The sequence below is a fragment of the Brachypodium distachyon genome, chromosome 1 (genome assembly GCF_000005505.3).
Source record: "Brachypodium distachyon strain Bd21 chromosome 1, Brachypodium_distachyon_v3.0, whole genome shotgun sequence".
Classification (NCBI taxonomy): Eukaryota; Viridiplantae; Streptophyta; class Magnoliopsida; order Poales; family Poaceae; genus Brachypodium; species Brachypodium distachyon.
Genome location: NC_016131.3, coordinates 3,619,137 through 3,631,630, shown reverse-complemented (window position 1 = coordinate 3,631,630; position 12,494 = coordinate 3,619,137). Strand labels below are relative to the sequence as shown.

At 46.6% G+C, this 12,494-nt stretch overlaps 2 protein-coding genes and 1 non-coding gene across 3 annotated transcripts; 1 reads left to right on the top strand and 2 right to left on the bottom strand.

Moving 5' to 3' along the window:
* Positions 1–749: 749 nt before the first annotated feature.
* Positions 750–3,325, bottom strand: LOC100836895 (40S ribosomal protein S15). The gene is made up of 4 exons (XM_003557275.4): positions 3,166–3,325; positions 2,924–3,075; positions 2,767–2,824; positions 750–1,217 (listed from the first exon to the last, which is right to left on the bottom strand). The coding sequence occupies exons 1-4, from the start codon at positions 3,166–3,168 to the stop codon at positions 969–971; spliced, it is 462 nt and encodes a 153-aa protein (XP_003557323.1). The 5' UTR covers positions 3,169–3,325; the 3' UTR covers positions 750–968.
* LOC112270287 lies at positions 1,585–1,671 on the bottom strand. Its single transcript, XR_002962682.1, has one exon. It is a non-coding gene; the product is annotated as a small nucleolar RNA Z102/R77 (small nucleolar RNA).
* Positions 3,326–9,274: 5,949 nt separating the features above from the next.
* Positions 9,275–10,710, top strand: LOC100833820 (histone H1). Its single transcript, XM_003557265.4, has 2 exons — positions 9,275–9,568; positions 9,677–10,710. Exons 1-2 carry the CDS (start codon positions 9,377–9,379, stop codon positions 10,376–10,378), a joined length of 894 nt encoding a protein of 297 aa, XP_003557313.1. The 5' UTR covers positions 9,275–9,376; the 3' UTR covers positions 10,379–10,710.
* The last annotated feature ends 1,784 nt before the right edge of the window (positions 10,711–12,494 follow it).

Sequence of the window (12,494 nt, the reverse complement as noted above, 5' to 3'; positions counted from 1 at the left end):
TGATTTTTCTCGAACATTTCAAAATGTAACCGAAAATTGATGACAATGTGGTGTGGTGTGGTGTGATGCAGCTCTCTCTTTGTGTGTTGTATTCCCTATAACCGTTACATCTCCCCAGCCAAACTTCTGTCTAACTAGAATCATTTCATTCCATCTTATTCTAGCAACCAAAAACTACATTGATTGAATTGGTGCGAGTAAGTTTGTGAACCATTTCATCTCCCCAACCAAACATCTAACTAGAACCATTTCAACATCTAACTAGAATCATTTCGTTCCATCCTATTTGGCAACCAAACATTACCTTGGTTAAATTGGTGCATAGTGCGTTTGCGATTGGCCACATGATGTTTTACTTTCTAGGTTTATGTGGGGCAAGGATTTCGACCCAATATTTTATAGAAACTAATGATTTGCAAAACGCACATCACTCTTTACCAAAAGAATATCTGATATGTATCCACAAGTTTTTCTTATGAGTAGCAGAAATAGTATTTCTGTAAAATACCGATTTACTACTTGCGAGTCGTGATGGACTATTAACATGTAACGGCCGTGTCTCCAATTGACCCAGTTTCTTCGCCCCCCAAAAAATGACCCGGCGCCTTTTAGATTCTATCTGCTGACTCTGGTCTATACACAGAATGATCAAAAGACAGGACCGTGGAACAACTTCAGCATGGGACCGTCAGAACCACAAATAGATCCGAAGACAGGCGTCACAAGTCATAACAAAGGTAGCTCGCTTCTCACGAAATCCCAGAACAATAAATTTCCATGAATGAGAAAGATAAATCGAATATGAAGATAACATGTTCAACGCTGATAAAGGTAACTTCAAAATCTGGAGCAGATTAGTTCCAAGGTTCACAAGATAACACTAGACAACGGTATACGAAGACAACTCCAAGAGGTTCTACATAGATCACTAAATTCTGGAGTGCAAAGGTAGCCATTCCCTGACCATTCTACTTGAGGGGAATGAACCGTGAGGAGTGGGTGGCACCAATACCAGGCCTCCCGTGCTTGACTGGCTTGTACGAGAGGGAGAATTCTGCCAGGTAGTGGCCAATCATCTCAGGCTTGATCTCTACCTGGTTGAACATCTTGCCGTTGTAGATACCAATAACACTTCCGATCATCTCAGGCATAATGACCATGTTGCGGAGGTGGGTCCTCACAGGCTCTGGTTTCTCCCCAGCAGGGGCATCACTTTTCTGTTCAAAAGAAAACAAAAGGTGAGATTACAAGTACAAATAAATTTGTGTGAGCGAACCATGTGTGCAGAGTACATAAGGAGAATCATGGCAGGCATAGGAAAATGCATAGACAAACAGTAAGACCATAACTACTACAGTATTTCTCAAAGTACAAGGGGAGAAGTACATAACCATAACGCAAGGAGTAAATGAAATAAAAAAATTAAACATTAAACTTAATGGAGGTATTATGGTATCCAATGTTGAGAAAGACCACTCGAATGATGCTACTGTTTGAATCAGTGATGCATGGGAACAGTTCAGTCGGAAGCCTAAGCTTCGAGTTACCCTAGGGGCCAAAATAGCTATAAATATGAATCAGGGGACATGATCAGATAGAGCTAAATACAGATGAGGCCATCATGGCAGCCAATCAACCCAATAGGGATATAATCTCATCATCATATCAATTTCTTGCCCAGAACAAAATGTAACGAATAACTCAACAACAAACAATGAAAAGAAGGGCAAATTTTCAAAGAAGGAAACATAAACAATATATATAATACATGCTCCCTCTTGAAGGAGCATGATATTAGAAAAATGGTATAGTGAAGTTCAGATGCAAATAACCCATGTGATCTTGTCTACAGAACTACATGAGTGAGGCTACTTCCAACGAGAAGGCCAATACCGGCAGAAATGAACCATAAAAGGGGCGCAAGAGAAAGGAATATGTAGCCATGCTACAAAATGTGTGCCTACAGAAATGGTGTCCACCAAACAAAAAAAACTTATTGCGTAACTACCTGATACAAGTAAACATGGATATCCCACTTCAAAATAGTCACCTACAGAGATAATACAGTGCTACTAAAACCAAGACTATTAAATATTTCTCTAGTGAAGCTTCAAATAATGTTTCTTATGCATTAGCAGGCTTATACACATGATGTCATGTAGCAACAATATGTTTGCATGTCCATGTTACACAAAAATAATCACCAAGAATGAAACACACCGTATCTTGTGAGTTTCAGAAGTTGAAAGAAAAATGCATATTAAAATTTCCAGAGGAATAAATACAAAAACTGATAAATGATAGTAGGACGAATCCATAGTTCCAAAAACAGTATTCCACGCAAAAAACAAGGCAACTAATTATAAAAGAAAGACCAAGACATGCGTTATAATCAAATATAGCAATGGAAGAAACAGTTATTCAAGCGTTAAGCACTGAATAATATCTAAACCGAACCTCCAATGATTACATCGCGTAAACATAATGTTCTAAAGGTCAATTTTGGACTATATGGTAAAAACTATATGAACTACAGCCACTACATTTGCCAAGTACATTGAAAAACAAGCCGCCACGACACTATGATGACGAGAGCTATAGATCTAGCTTAATGACAGGAGACTACATAGCTAGACTCAACGACAACTCACATTACCAATGTTACAATCTCCCACAGAATATAGAACAACTCAGATCTACACAAGCTAAGCAGTTGATTATTCAAAATCAACTCAAAACAAACATCTAAAGCGAATCATCACTCACCGCCTTGCGCAGCTTCTTGATGAGCGCCATGGGCTTCCTCTTCAGGCCCCTGTTGAACCTGACAAATCCAACACAGACCACACCGTCACAGACAAGATCAGACCAGACACAAATGTAACAGAACAACCATGTGAGATTGCAGCGCGAGAGGGGTTACCTTCTGCGGATGCGCGCAGGAAATAGCTGGACAAGGTCCTCCTTGCTCATGTCAAGGAGCGCGTCGAGGTCCACGCCGCGGTAGCTGAACTTGCGGAACGTCCTCTTCTTCGGCTGGCCGGCGGCAACCTCGGGCTCGACATCAACGTCCGCCTGCGACGAAAAAAAACCACCACACCGCGCGTGTCAAAAGGGTCGGGCGAGGTCGAATCGATGAGGCTAGGGTTTCGGAGAGGCGCTCACCATGGCTGAAGGAAGAGCTGGAGATCGAGGCGGCGGCTGGGCTGTGTGGCGCGGCGCGGCTTGCTGGGAGACGAGGAGGCGGCGGCTGCTGCTAGGGTTTTGAGCGAGAGGTCTCGGGAGAGATTATATAGTGGTTGTCATGTGTCACAGAGTAGGCCCGTGCCGTGCGTGGTGGATTACTGGACTGGTGGTTCCTCGGCTCGAAGCCCAGGCCTTGTTTACAACTTGAGAAATGAGAAAAGAAAGCCTGTTGTATGGAACGATTTAGTGTGGGCCTACAGGCCCTTAGGCCCATTATGTGCAAGATTATTTAACACAAGGCTTTTGTGGTGGGTCTGCGGTCCGTAATGACATTTTGGGTCAGTTTTGTCCCCTCGAAAACAAAATTTAGGTCCAAATACTGGACCTGTATGTACTAACACTTACAGTATCAACGAGATGGATTTAAATGAATTAACTTAATGTTGCAGATTGTTGATAGATTTTTCTACAGGCATGGTCAAAGTTTAAGAAGTTTGATTTAGAACAAAGATATAACATCTTATGTCCAGGAGCAGAGTTAGTATCTCGGTTCGTCTTTTGGAGATATTGTTGCACCTTAGGCATGTATTCACTCCGATACTAAATTATAATTGCTTTAGTTCAAATAGAATGTCGGCAGCCTTCTGAGGCTATATTTGGTTGGCTTTTACAACAGTATTCCAAGAAAATGATGACTATAGTAGAAACAAACAACTCAAAAACACTCACAGACACGTTACAACGACCGGAAGCTTCTAGTTATATTGGACAATGACAAAGAAATTTTAGGAGCGTATTCTTATTGTTTCCAAAAAACCACGTACCCCACCGAAACTTATTGGACAAGGACAAAGCACTTCTAGGACGGTATTTTTTTCACATTCATGCCCGATCAACCCGTGATACTTCATAAAACTAGCAAGGAAATGACATTAGCTTTATACCCACTCCTTGTTTTCCCAACTTTCATTGAAACCGCCTCCCAGAAACGGTAGTTTTCCCAACACATCCAGCCCAGAGCTGCTTCGCCACAACCACCACCCAAACAAAGAGAGCCTTTAGAGCATTACAATGAGATGATGTCCGTGTTTTCTTACCAATGCAACATAGGATAACTGATGATTTCAAGAAGAGAGAAGTGAAAACAAGGTGTGAGCTTTCTCTTAACTAACAGATGATATTTCATTAGAAAGATAAAATGCCACAGTACCAAAGGATTAATTGATTCTATCGAATCCGCGTAATCTTCAAAGTCACTGATGGTTGGCATCGAAATTTATCTTTCTGATGTCCTACCCATGAGTCCAATGTTTGAATCGCTCTTATTTTGTCAATTCAGTAGGTTTGACCCTCAGCTCGGGCTCCACCTTCGGTAATCCAATGATTTCATTGTTTCATCACACTGGTTTAAATAATTTTATTCATTCACACACTAATTGCAAAATATGACAATATAAGATAAAAATATGTATAACATGTTTTACTGCCTTACATAAACAATGCGGAACACATAAGGAAAATGCAGTCTTCTCTTCCCTTGTACATGTCCTTATTGGACTCTAGTCGTCAAAGAGAAAAGAAGAAACACTCATTGCATTTCACTTGTGTTGTTCTCCTTATCGTTGTCTTACCCATGCCTAACTGAACGGTGGGGCACTTCTCATGACTTCTACCGTTATGTGCCCTAGTTTGTGGCTAAAATGGAATAAGCGATTCACAGTTGGCGAAATATGCATATAAAGGAATAATATAAGACCAAACCTTTTCATAACTAATTGCTTCCCGTATGAGTATAGGCATCAATAGATGCTCTAAAGGGCACATCCACACTAACTAGGGCAATTGTTGCACAAACATTGATATGTCTTACTTAATTACCAGCCAAGTTATTTGTTTTGGCAAGTACAATAGTGGCACTCTGCTATTTGGGATTTCGTGCTTCATTGGAAAATTTCCAAATCCTTTACCTTGTGTGACCATTTTTGTTACTCCCTCCGATCGGTATAAATACTTGTCTCAAATTTGCCCAAATACCGATGTATTTATGTGTAAAAAGCGTCTAGATACATGTAATATTTTGACAAAGTAATTCCGGCCGGAGGGAGTAGCAAAATATGTAGGCCACTCTTTTGTTGTTCATCCCTTGAAATAGAATGGGAAAAAAAATTCAGGTCACTCCGCTTATATGTAAAAACGTCTGGTAGGTATACCATTTAAGCAACCTAATGTACGTAAATTTGCATCTAAACAAATTACATGCGGGGAAAAAAATACAAAGAATATCCCATGGGTTGTCCTCGTCACAACAGTTATCTTATTGCAAAGCCATGTTGAGATATAGTTCTTATCTAGAAATGGTACATCATGCGTACACAACCAAACATGTGAAAGAGTTCCTACGTGACCCATCTCAACGCCACATGTCGTCCCCATATTTTGTTTCCTCCAACCCATGGTATCGATGGTACGCAACTTTGATGCTTTTTCAAGAAATAGGATTCTCCCGATGAGTGTCGGGACAAAATGCACCTCGGGGGATGTACTTGTTTCTCATGAGCGTGCACGGCACCGTATTCCATAATATTTAGCTATGGTCCCGTTATCTCCCCAAAGAAGATATAGAACCTTATCAATTTCTTATTGCAACCTTTAATGTCGTAACAAGTTTCTTCTGTCCTAGATGATATTTCCATCAGGTTCCACTACCACGAGATAACAGACATAGTTCACCCACTGGGCACACCAAAAGTTTAGCACGCACTCATAGCTCACTAGCTACCAAGAACACACCCAAAGTCTAGTGTTCGAGTATCAAGCAGAAGGTAAAGCTAGAAAGTAAGTTGTTACAAACGGCACAGAGGGCCGCCAAAAGCTAATCAGTTAGAGTTTTGTATTTCTCCACCAAAGGGGCTTTGGTTGAACTCAAAAGACATTTCCCAACACGAACAAACTTTGAATCGGAGAAGAAACCAATGAGGTCGTCGTCTTGTTGCAGTGGCACGTTGTCTGTCTACCCACCTTCGCCTTATCAGGATGCATCTTCAAGGCTGTTTGTCGCAACATCCTAGCTCTGGTGCGTGAAGCAATTTGTTTCCTGTTCTGCAGGTAGACCTGTTCAATGTGATAAAAGTGAGTATATAGAACAAATTAACTCAGCAGGGTAACTATTTAGTTTCTTCTCGAAACTTGCCATGTTTCGGATTTTCCAATTGGTTCGAAAAATGGCGGTCAACCCTGTAATTTACATATTCCTACTTATTGTAGCATGCCGTGATATCCACCGAAAGAATTGCATGACACAAGTCGGTCTCGTCCCTGCACCAATTGTTAACCTCACCACCCCTTAACATATTTGGGTGCAACACACTAAAAGGCATGTGATGAGTTGATTGTGGAGGAGAGCAAACGCTACAACAATAATCTCCCTCCCAATTCCTTGTACGCACGTGTTATCTTTTGTTGCTATTGTGTCGTGCCATCCGAGCCATAGCCATACCTTATTCACAGTACAAACGCAGACCCTCACAACACGCGTGTACACTCATTCCTATGAACGCACACACGAACACGCTACCCCTATGAGCACCTCGAAAAAACTGAGCCGACAGATTTTGAGAGATTGACGAAGTCACCGCTGGCGTCTTGTTGTTGACGGGTACGTCACCTACCACTGAAAAGATAGCGTCGGTTAAGGAATGTGACACCCATACGTCAAGTATAGAACTTAAACCTGAGTGGGCTGGTTCCACCACAAGGAACCAAGCCACCTGAGCTAGCGGGAATACTCGTTGAAGGCGACCCTGTTAGGTTGTTTCTAAGCCTTGCGTACTGGTTAATCCTGAGACAAGTAACAGCCGCGGTAGCCGTACATAGGTAGTCTTGCGAAACGATCAGCGTTCCTAGGTTTTATCTCGGACGACCGATGTACATGTCCCAGAGCGTGGCCTGATCCTCTAATCTCTCGTACACGCTAGCTCAAGGTAAAGGAGTGCGCGCTCAAGTGGCCGGTCGCGTACTCAGTCATCACACAAACATTGCAATCTGCAAAGTGCGTACATACAAAGCTGTTTTTCTCAAAAAGAAAGTCAAGAAAAGAGAATGGCACACAACTTCCGGCTCGAGAGCTCGCTCCAAATCTACGGACACCGATCGGCCATTCGGCCGATGATCGACGTCGCTGTCACGGAAATTAACAGCAGAGTTTAGCCGTGTACTATATCACATGCTATATATGTGACGCCACGCCACCCAGGATATGCATCGACCGACCGATCACAACCGGCGTTTCTATCATGTTCGCGGTGCGTTTGCATTTTGCTAGCTACTACTCCAAATCCTGCAGGAAGGACACTCCCGAAGGCAAACCAGAAGGCATCAGAAGGCATCACAGAAAAATAACCACTTTCCCGAGCAGTTTCCCGGAGATTTTGGGATGCTAATAAGATGGGTTTATTTATGGACAGGAGAAAGACGTGATGGGTTCTAGTGGGAGATAAGCGTGATGTGGACCGTGCGGAACAGTCAGCCATGGGTTAATTAGCCGGCGCATACCTGCAGCAAGAATTTCGCATGGTTAATCACCACCAGTGAACGGCCGTGTTAGTACAATATCATCCAGTCATAAGTTGAGCTTCTCGATTCCATGAATGAAATCCATCCATGGGGATGGCTGTTGTTGGTTAAGCTTCTGAGCTCATGGCTGAGCTGATGGCACACCTGTGCCCTTTTGCTGTGTGTTGATGTATGCGCGATATGATTTGTTGCTGCTCATCATTCTTGTCCCCGGTCTGATGCTGCAGAGCATGATGCATATGTTTGGTGTTTAACATGTCCATGAAACGAGTTCTTAAAGTTTGCAAATGACATGCCCATTCCAAGGTCACTGGGACTCACCATGAGCCGTGACCATGGGGCAGATTGACGTTTGGTACAAAACAAGTTTGCGGTTTTCTAATCTTCCTGATAGACTTTGACCCGCTGGAGCATTTGATTCTTTGCATTTCGAACTTCAGTACTACTGTACAAAACTTTACGAACTCCATGTGTTGGAATGTCGATTTTGACCGGCTCATGGTATTCGGGCGAAAGCGGCTACACGCCCAGCCCAATTTGACCTTTTCCTGGTCCGAACATCAAAACAATACATTGCGACAATTTCGATCCATTTCATCGTTCCAAACAAATAACGGATCCGTGTCCCGTCATGTGCCAACAAACATCCGAATTTGCGAACAAATTTGAGCTCACAAAGATGAACAAGTTTAACTTGTCTCACCCGGTAGACTCTCCCCACCCACAAGAACAAGCTCCGATCACTCCCGTGCAAATTGATTCCAATTCAACATTGCCAAACACAAATGCAGCAGCCGGGACACTTTTCTGATGGTCCATATAGACCGGAGGACGCCGTTTCTCCGGCTAGCCGGCCGGCAACCGCGCCGGTACACGGGGCCAACCAGGGTTGAACTCACACGCCAGCAAGAATGGTGTCCCAAGTTGTGTCACTTGCGCCGCGCTAAACTGCTCCGTAGCATATCAAAACGGCGTCGGATCGACGTGCTTCCGGGCCCGATGGCTTCCCCTGTTAGACCTCTAGACGCCCGAGCCGGGAAAAACCATTTTTCGCCGGTGCATCCCGTGCCGCCGGCCGGAAATCTCCGGCAAACTCACACAAAAGCACCATCCGGACCAGTCCTGGCTCTCCGATCAATTTCTCTCTGAACTCGGAACCAAACGAAACAAAATTGATATCGTTAGAAAGCTATGATCCGTGGCTACACGCTGGAAAAAATTCCAGCCGAATCGGTGCAGCGGTTCGGGAGATATTGGGCTGTAAATCGGGAGGAGAAGCACACTCTGGAGCGTGGAGGCTGGATCCGGAGCCGGGGCAGCCAACTTGGGGGGCGGCAATCCGCGGCACCGGACGAGGCGTGATGACAGCCGTCGGATGGAGACGGATCGGACGGTGCAGGTTGGGTGCAGGGCGCGTGGGGTGTCGATCCGCGGCGCGGTCCCCTCGACCAATCAGCGCGCGGCTTCCGCTTCATCCCCTGTCGTCGCGACGTCTCCCACTATTTAACCACCGCTGCCTTCGTCCCGACCTCCACACCCACCACCGCCATCTCTCTCAGCTCCGGCAAGCTCGCGAACACCTTGTTTCTTCTCCCGGTCCAAGAGAAGTGCTGCATTGATGTCGACCGAGGTTGCTGCGCCCGACGTCCCGGCGACTCAGGCGGAGGCAGCCGCCGCCGACCCCGTCGTGGACGCCCCGGAGGCCACCGACGCCGCAGCGAAGCCGGCCAAGGAGAACAAGGCCAAGGCCAAGAAGCCCGCCGCCCCCAGGAAGCCCCGCGCCAACCCCTCCCACCCGCCCTACGCCGAGGTAATTACTCCCGAGCTCTGCTGAATCTCGGTTCGTTCGTCGTCGTTGTTGGCGTTCATGTTTTTGTGAGTGGATCTGAGTGAATTTGCTTTGAATTTGCGTGTGCAGATGGTGTCGGAGGCGATCAGCACGCTGAAGGAGAGGACGGGGTCGAGCCAGTACGCGATCGCCAAGTTCGTCGAGGAGAAGCACAAGGCGCACCTGCCGCCCAACTTCCGCAAGCTGCTGCTGGTGCAGCTCAAGAAGCTCGTCGCCGCCGGCAAGCTGACCAAGGTCAAGAGCTCCTACAAGCTGCCGCCCACGCGCGCCCCCGCCGCTGCCAAGCCCAAGCCGGCCGCCAAGGCCGCCGCCAAGCCCAAGCCGAAGGCCAAGGCGCCTGCCAAGACCACCAAGGCCGCCGCCAAGCCCAAGGCCAAGGCGCCAGCCAAGACCACCAAGGTTGCCGCGAAGCCCAAGGCCAAGGCGCCTGCCAAGGCCCCAGCCAAGACCACCACCAAGGCGGCGGCGAAGCCCAAGCCGGCTGCCAAGGCTGCTGCGAAGCCGAAGGCCAAGCCTGCCGCGAAGGCAAAGCCGGCTGCCAAGCCGGCCGCGAAGGCGGCGGTCAAGACGAAGGCGACCGCTGCTCCAGCCCGCGGCCGCCCCGCCAAGGCAGCGAAGACGTCAGCCAAGGACGCGCCTGGGAAGAAGGCCGCCGCCCCGGCGCCCGCGAAGAAGCCCGCCGGCAGGAAGCCGCCCACCAAGCGGTCGACGCCGGTGAAGAAGGCCGCCGCTCCGGCCAGGAAGGTCCCGTCCCGGAAGGCCAAGAAGTAGACCCACAACTCCTCCGCCGCCTCGCGGACGTACCTAGGGTCCTGAGCTTGTTTTCCATTAGCTGGTTTTCTTCTTCGTTGTTTAGCCGAGAGAGATAAGGGTTGTGTGTCGGGGGTACCTCGCTGTAAATTTGATATCGGGGTGGGGGTACATCGGTCATTCCGCGGTACCCATCGGGTGAAAGGGGGTCGACGATGACGAAGAGAGAGAGAGAGGGTTTGTGAATCTTAGGGTAATTGCCTGTATTTCTGTAGCTGATTGGGCAGGAGTTTTTATTGTAGCAATATCAATGTGAAATTTGTCGAAATTACAGTATTGTTGTTTATGCAAGATCTGAAACGAAATGTGACACCTGCTATGTGCCTCTGAATTTCTGGATCTGGAAAATGCCAGATTTGGTCTGAGTTGGCGTGCTTAGGCGGATTTGTAATCTTTGGCCGTTCCAAGCTCCAAGTTGCTTCCGTCCTACGTGACGTGCCTGCGCTTTATGAGCTGTGGATCTTGCCTTTTTTTTTATGTCGTTGAAAAACGGGTGCATTGGTTGTTATAAGTTTCGAGTATTGAATTCGTTTCAAGATCTCCGTAGATTTTGGTTGTTTCGGCTTCTATACCGGGTTTTCGTCTTTCTAATGGGCCAGCTTCTACGTACTTTGTTCAGAGGAACTTGATGAGCCGTTAAAGAGATCAGTACAGGAAGACATGCGGGCTTGCAATTCTAAAAAGAATTGGACGTGCACTTGTGGGCTCCTATTTGTTTGAACGCCTTGATTGGGCTCTGAGACCGTCGATGAATGAGATCTAATGCCGATAATCTCTGGTCTCAGACCCTTCAAAAAAAAAATCTCGGTCTCGCTGCTCCACACGTGGCACGTTATCGCCCGTAAAGGCCCGCGTGGATGCCATTTGCTTTGGGTGGAGGCCGAGAGGGATATTGGGGCAAAAAGGGGCGCGCTGGGTTTTTGAAATGGGCCGGAAACCCATGGTATAGTGGCTGCGGCGTACAGTTCGTGAAGATCCGCAGTAACCGTCCCCGGTGACCTGGCAGGCTGGCATGAGCAGAGCGTCTCCTCTCTTCGTCTTTGCTTTCCGTTTCGGTTTCCGCGTTTTGAAATGACCGTCCACTGTACGGTGCCCTCTCTCTATTTTCTTTTTTTCTTTTTTGAATGCAAAATTGTATTAACTAGCGGGTGAAGCTTGATCGCTCACCACTAAAAGGGTTACATCATCGTGCACGCCATCGACAAACAAGTCGTTGCCTGCAGGAAGTTTACTTGGCCAGGCTGTTCGCTACGGCATTACAAAATCTAGCACACTTGCTAATTTGAAAATCAGAGAAGCGAGACACAAGTAAACCCTTGGTTTCTTCAATCACCATAGCAATAGGGGATTTGTCCATAGCGCTTGAGAGCAGAGCAGCCTTCAGAGACGAGGAATCAGTATCCAGCACAACCCTTTGGATACCCTTCTCAATAGCCATCTTCACGCCTTGATTAGCAGCCAAAGCTTCCGTCTGGACAACGCTAAGCAAGTGGCTTCGATTCCCTGCGCCACTCGCCAGCACCACGCCATTGCAGTTCCTCAGCACCGCACCCCAGCCCCCATCGCAAGTAGCAGCAATGAAAGAACCATCAGAGTTGATTTTAAACCATCCGAGCTTTGGTTTCTGCCACACCGAAAAAGGGCTGCTGCTCTTGATATTGGATCTCTTAGTAACCTCAACGAAAGAGCAAGCTTGATTTCTGATAGAAAAAATAAGATCGTCTGCCTGGCGCAAGGTCTCACCATCATGTACTTTGTTTTGTTGAAGCCACCAGTTCCAGAGCAAAAAGGCAACCAAAGTCAGTTTCTCCTGATGCATATTGAGAAGGACTTCAAAAACTTCACAGGCATTGGTCTTTTGAATGAGCACAAGCCGTTCCTCTTCCAGATCGAGCCCTCTCCACAGATTCTTCACCTGCTTACATTTAAAAAACAAGTGTCCTGTATCTTCGAACTTGCAGTTGCAGAACAAGCAATTAGAATCGATGTCCATCCCCCTTCTCCTAAGATTCATTCTCACGGCTGTTGTGTTATGAGCCAATCTCCAAAGAAAGTGTTTGATCTTGTTGGGGACTTG

Excerpts from the sequence above, each read along its gene's own strand:
- LOC100836895 (XM_003557275.4), bottom strand. Across the intron at positions 2,825-2,923 it reads CCTGCGCGCATCCGCAGAAG|GTTCAACAGGGGCCTGAAGA; the intron begins GTAACCCCTCTC and ends TGGATTTGTCAG. Across the intron at positions 1,218-2,766 it reads TCAAGAAGCTGCGCAAGGCG|AAAAGTGATGCCCCTGCTGG; the intron begins GTGAGTGATGAT and ends TCTTTTGAACAG.
- LOC100833820 (XM_003557265.4), top strand. The coding sequence starts at position 9,377 with ATGTCGACCGAGGTTGCTGCGCCCGACGTCCCGGCGACTCAGGCGGAG. Across the intron at positions 9,569-9,676 it reads CCCACCCGCCCTACGCCGAG|ATGGTGTCGGAGGCGATCAG; the intron begins GTAATTACTCCC and ends TTGCGTGTGCAG.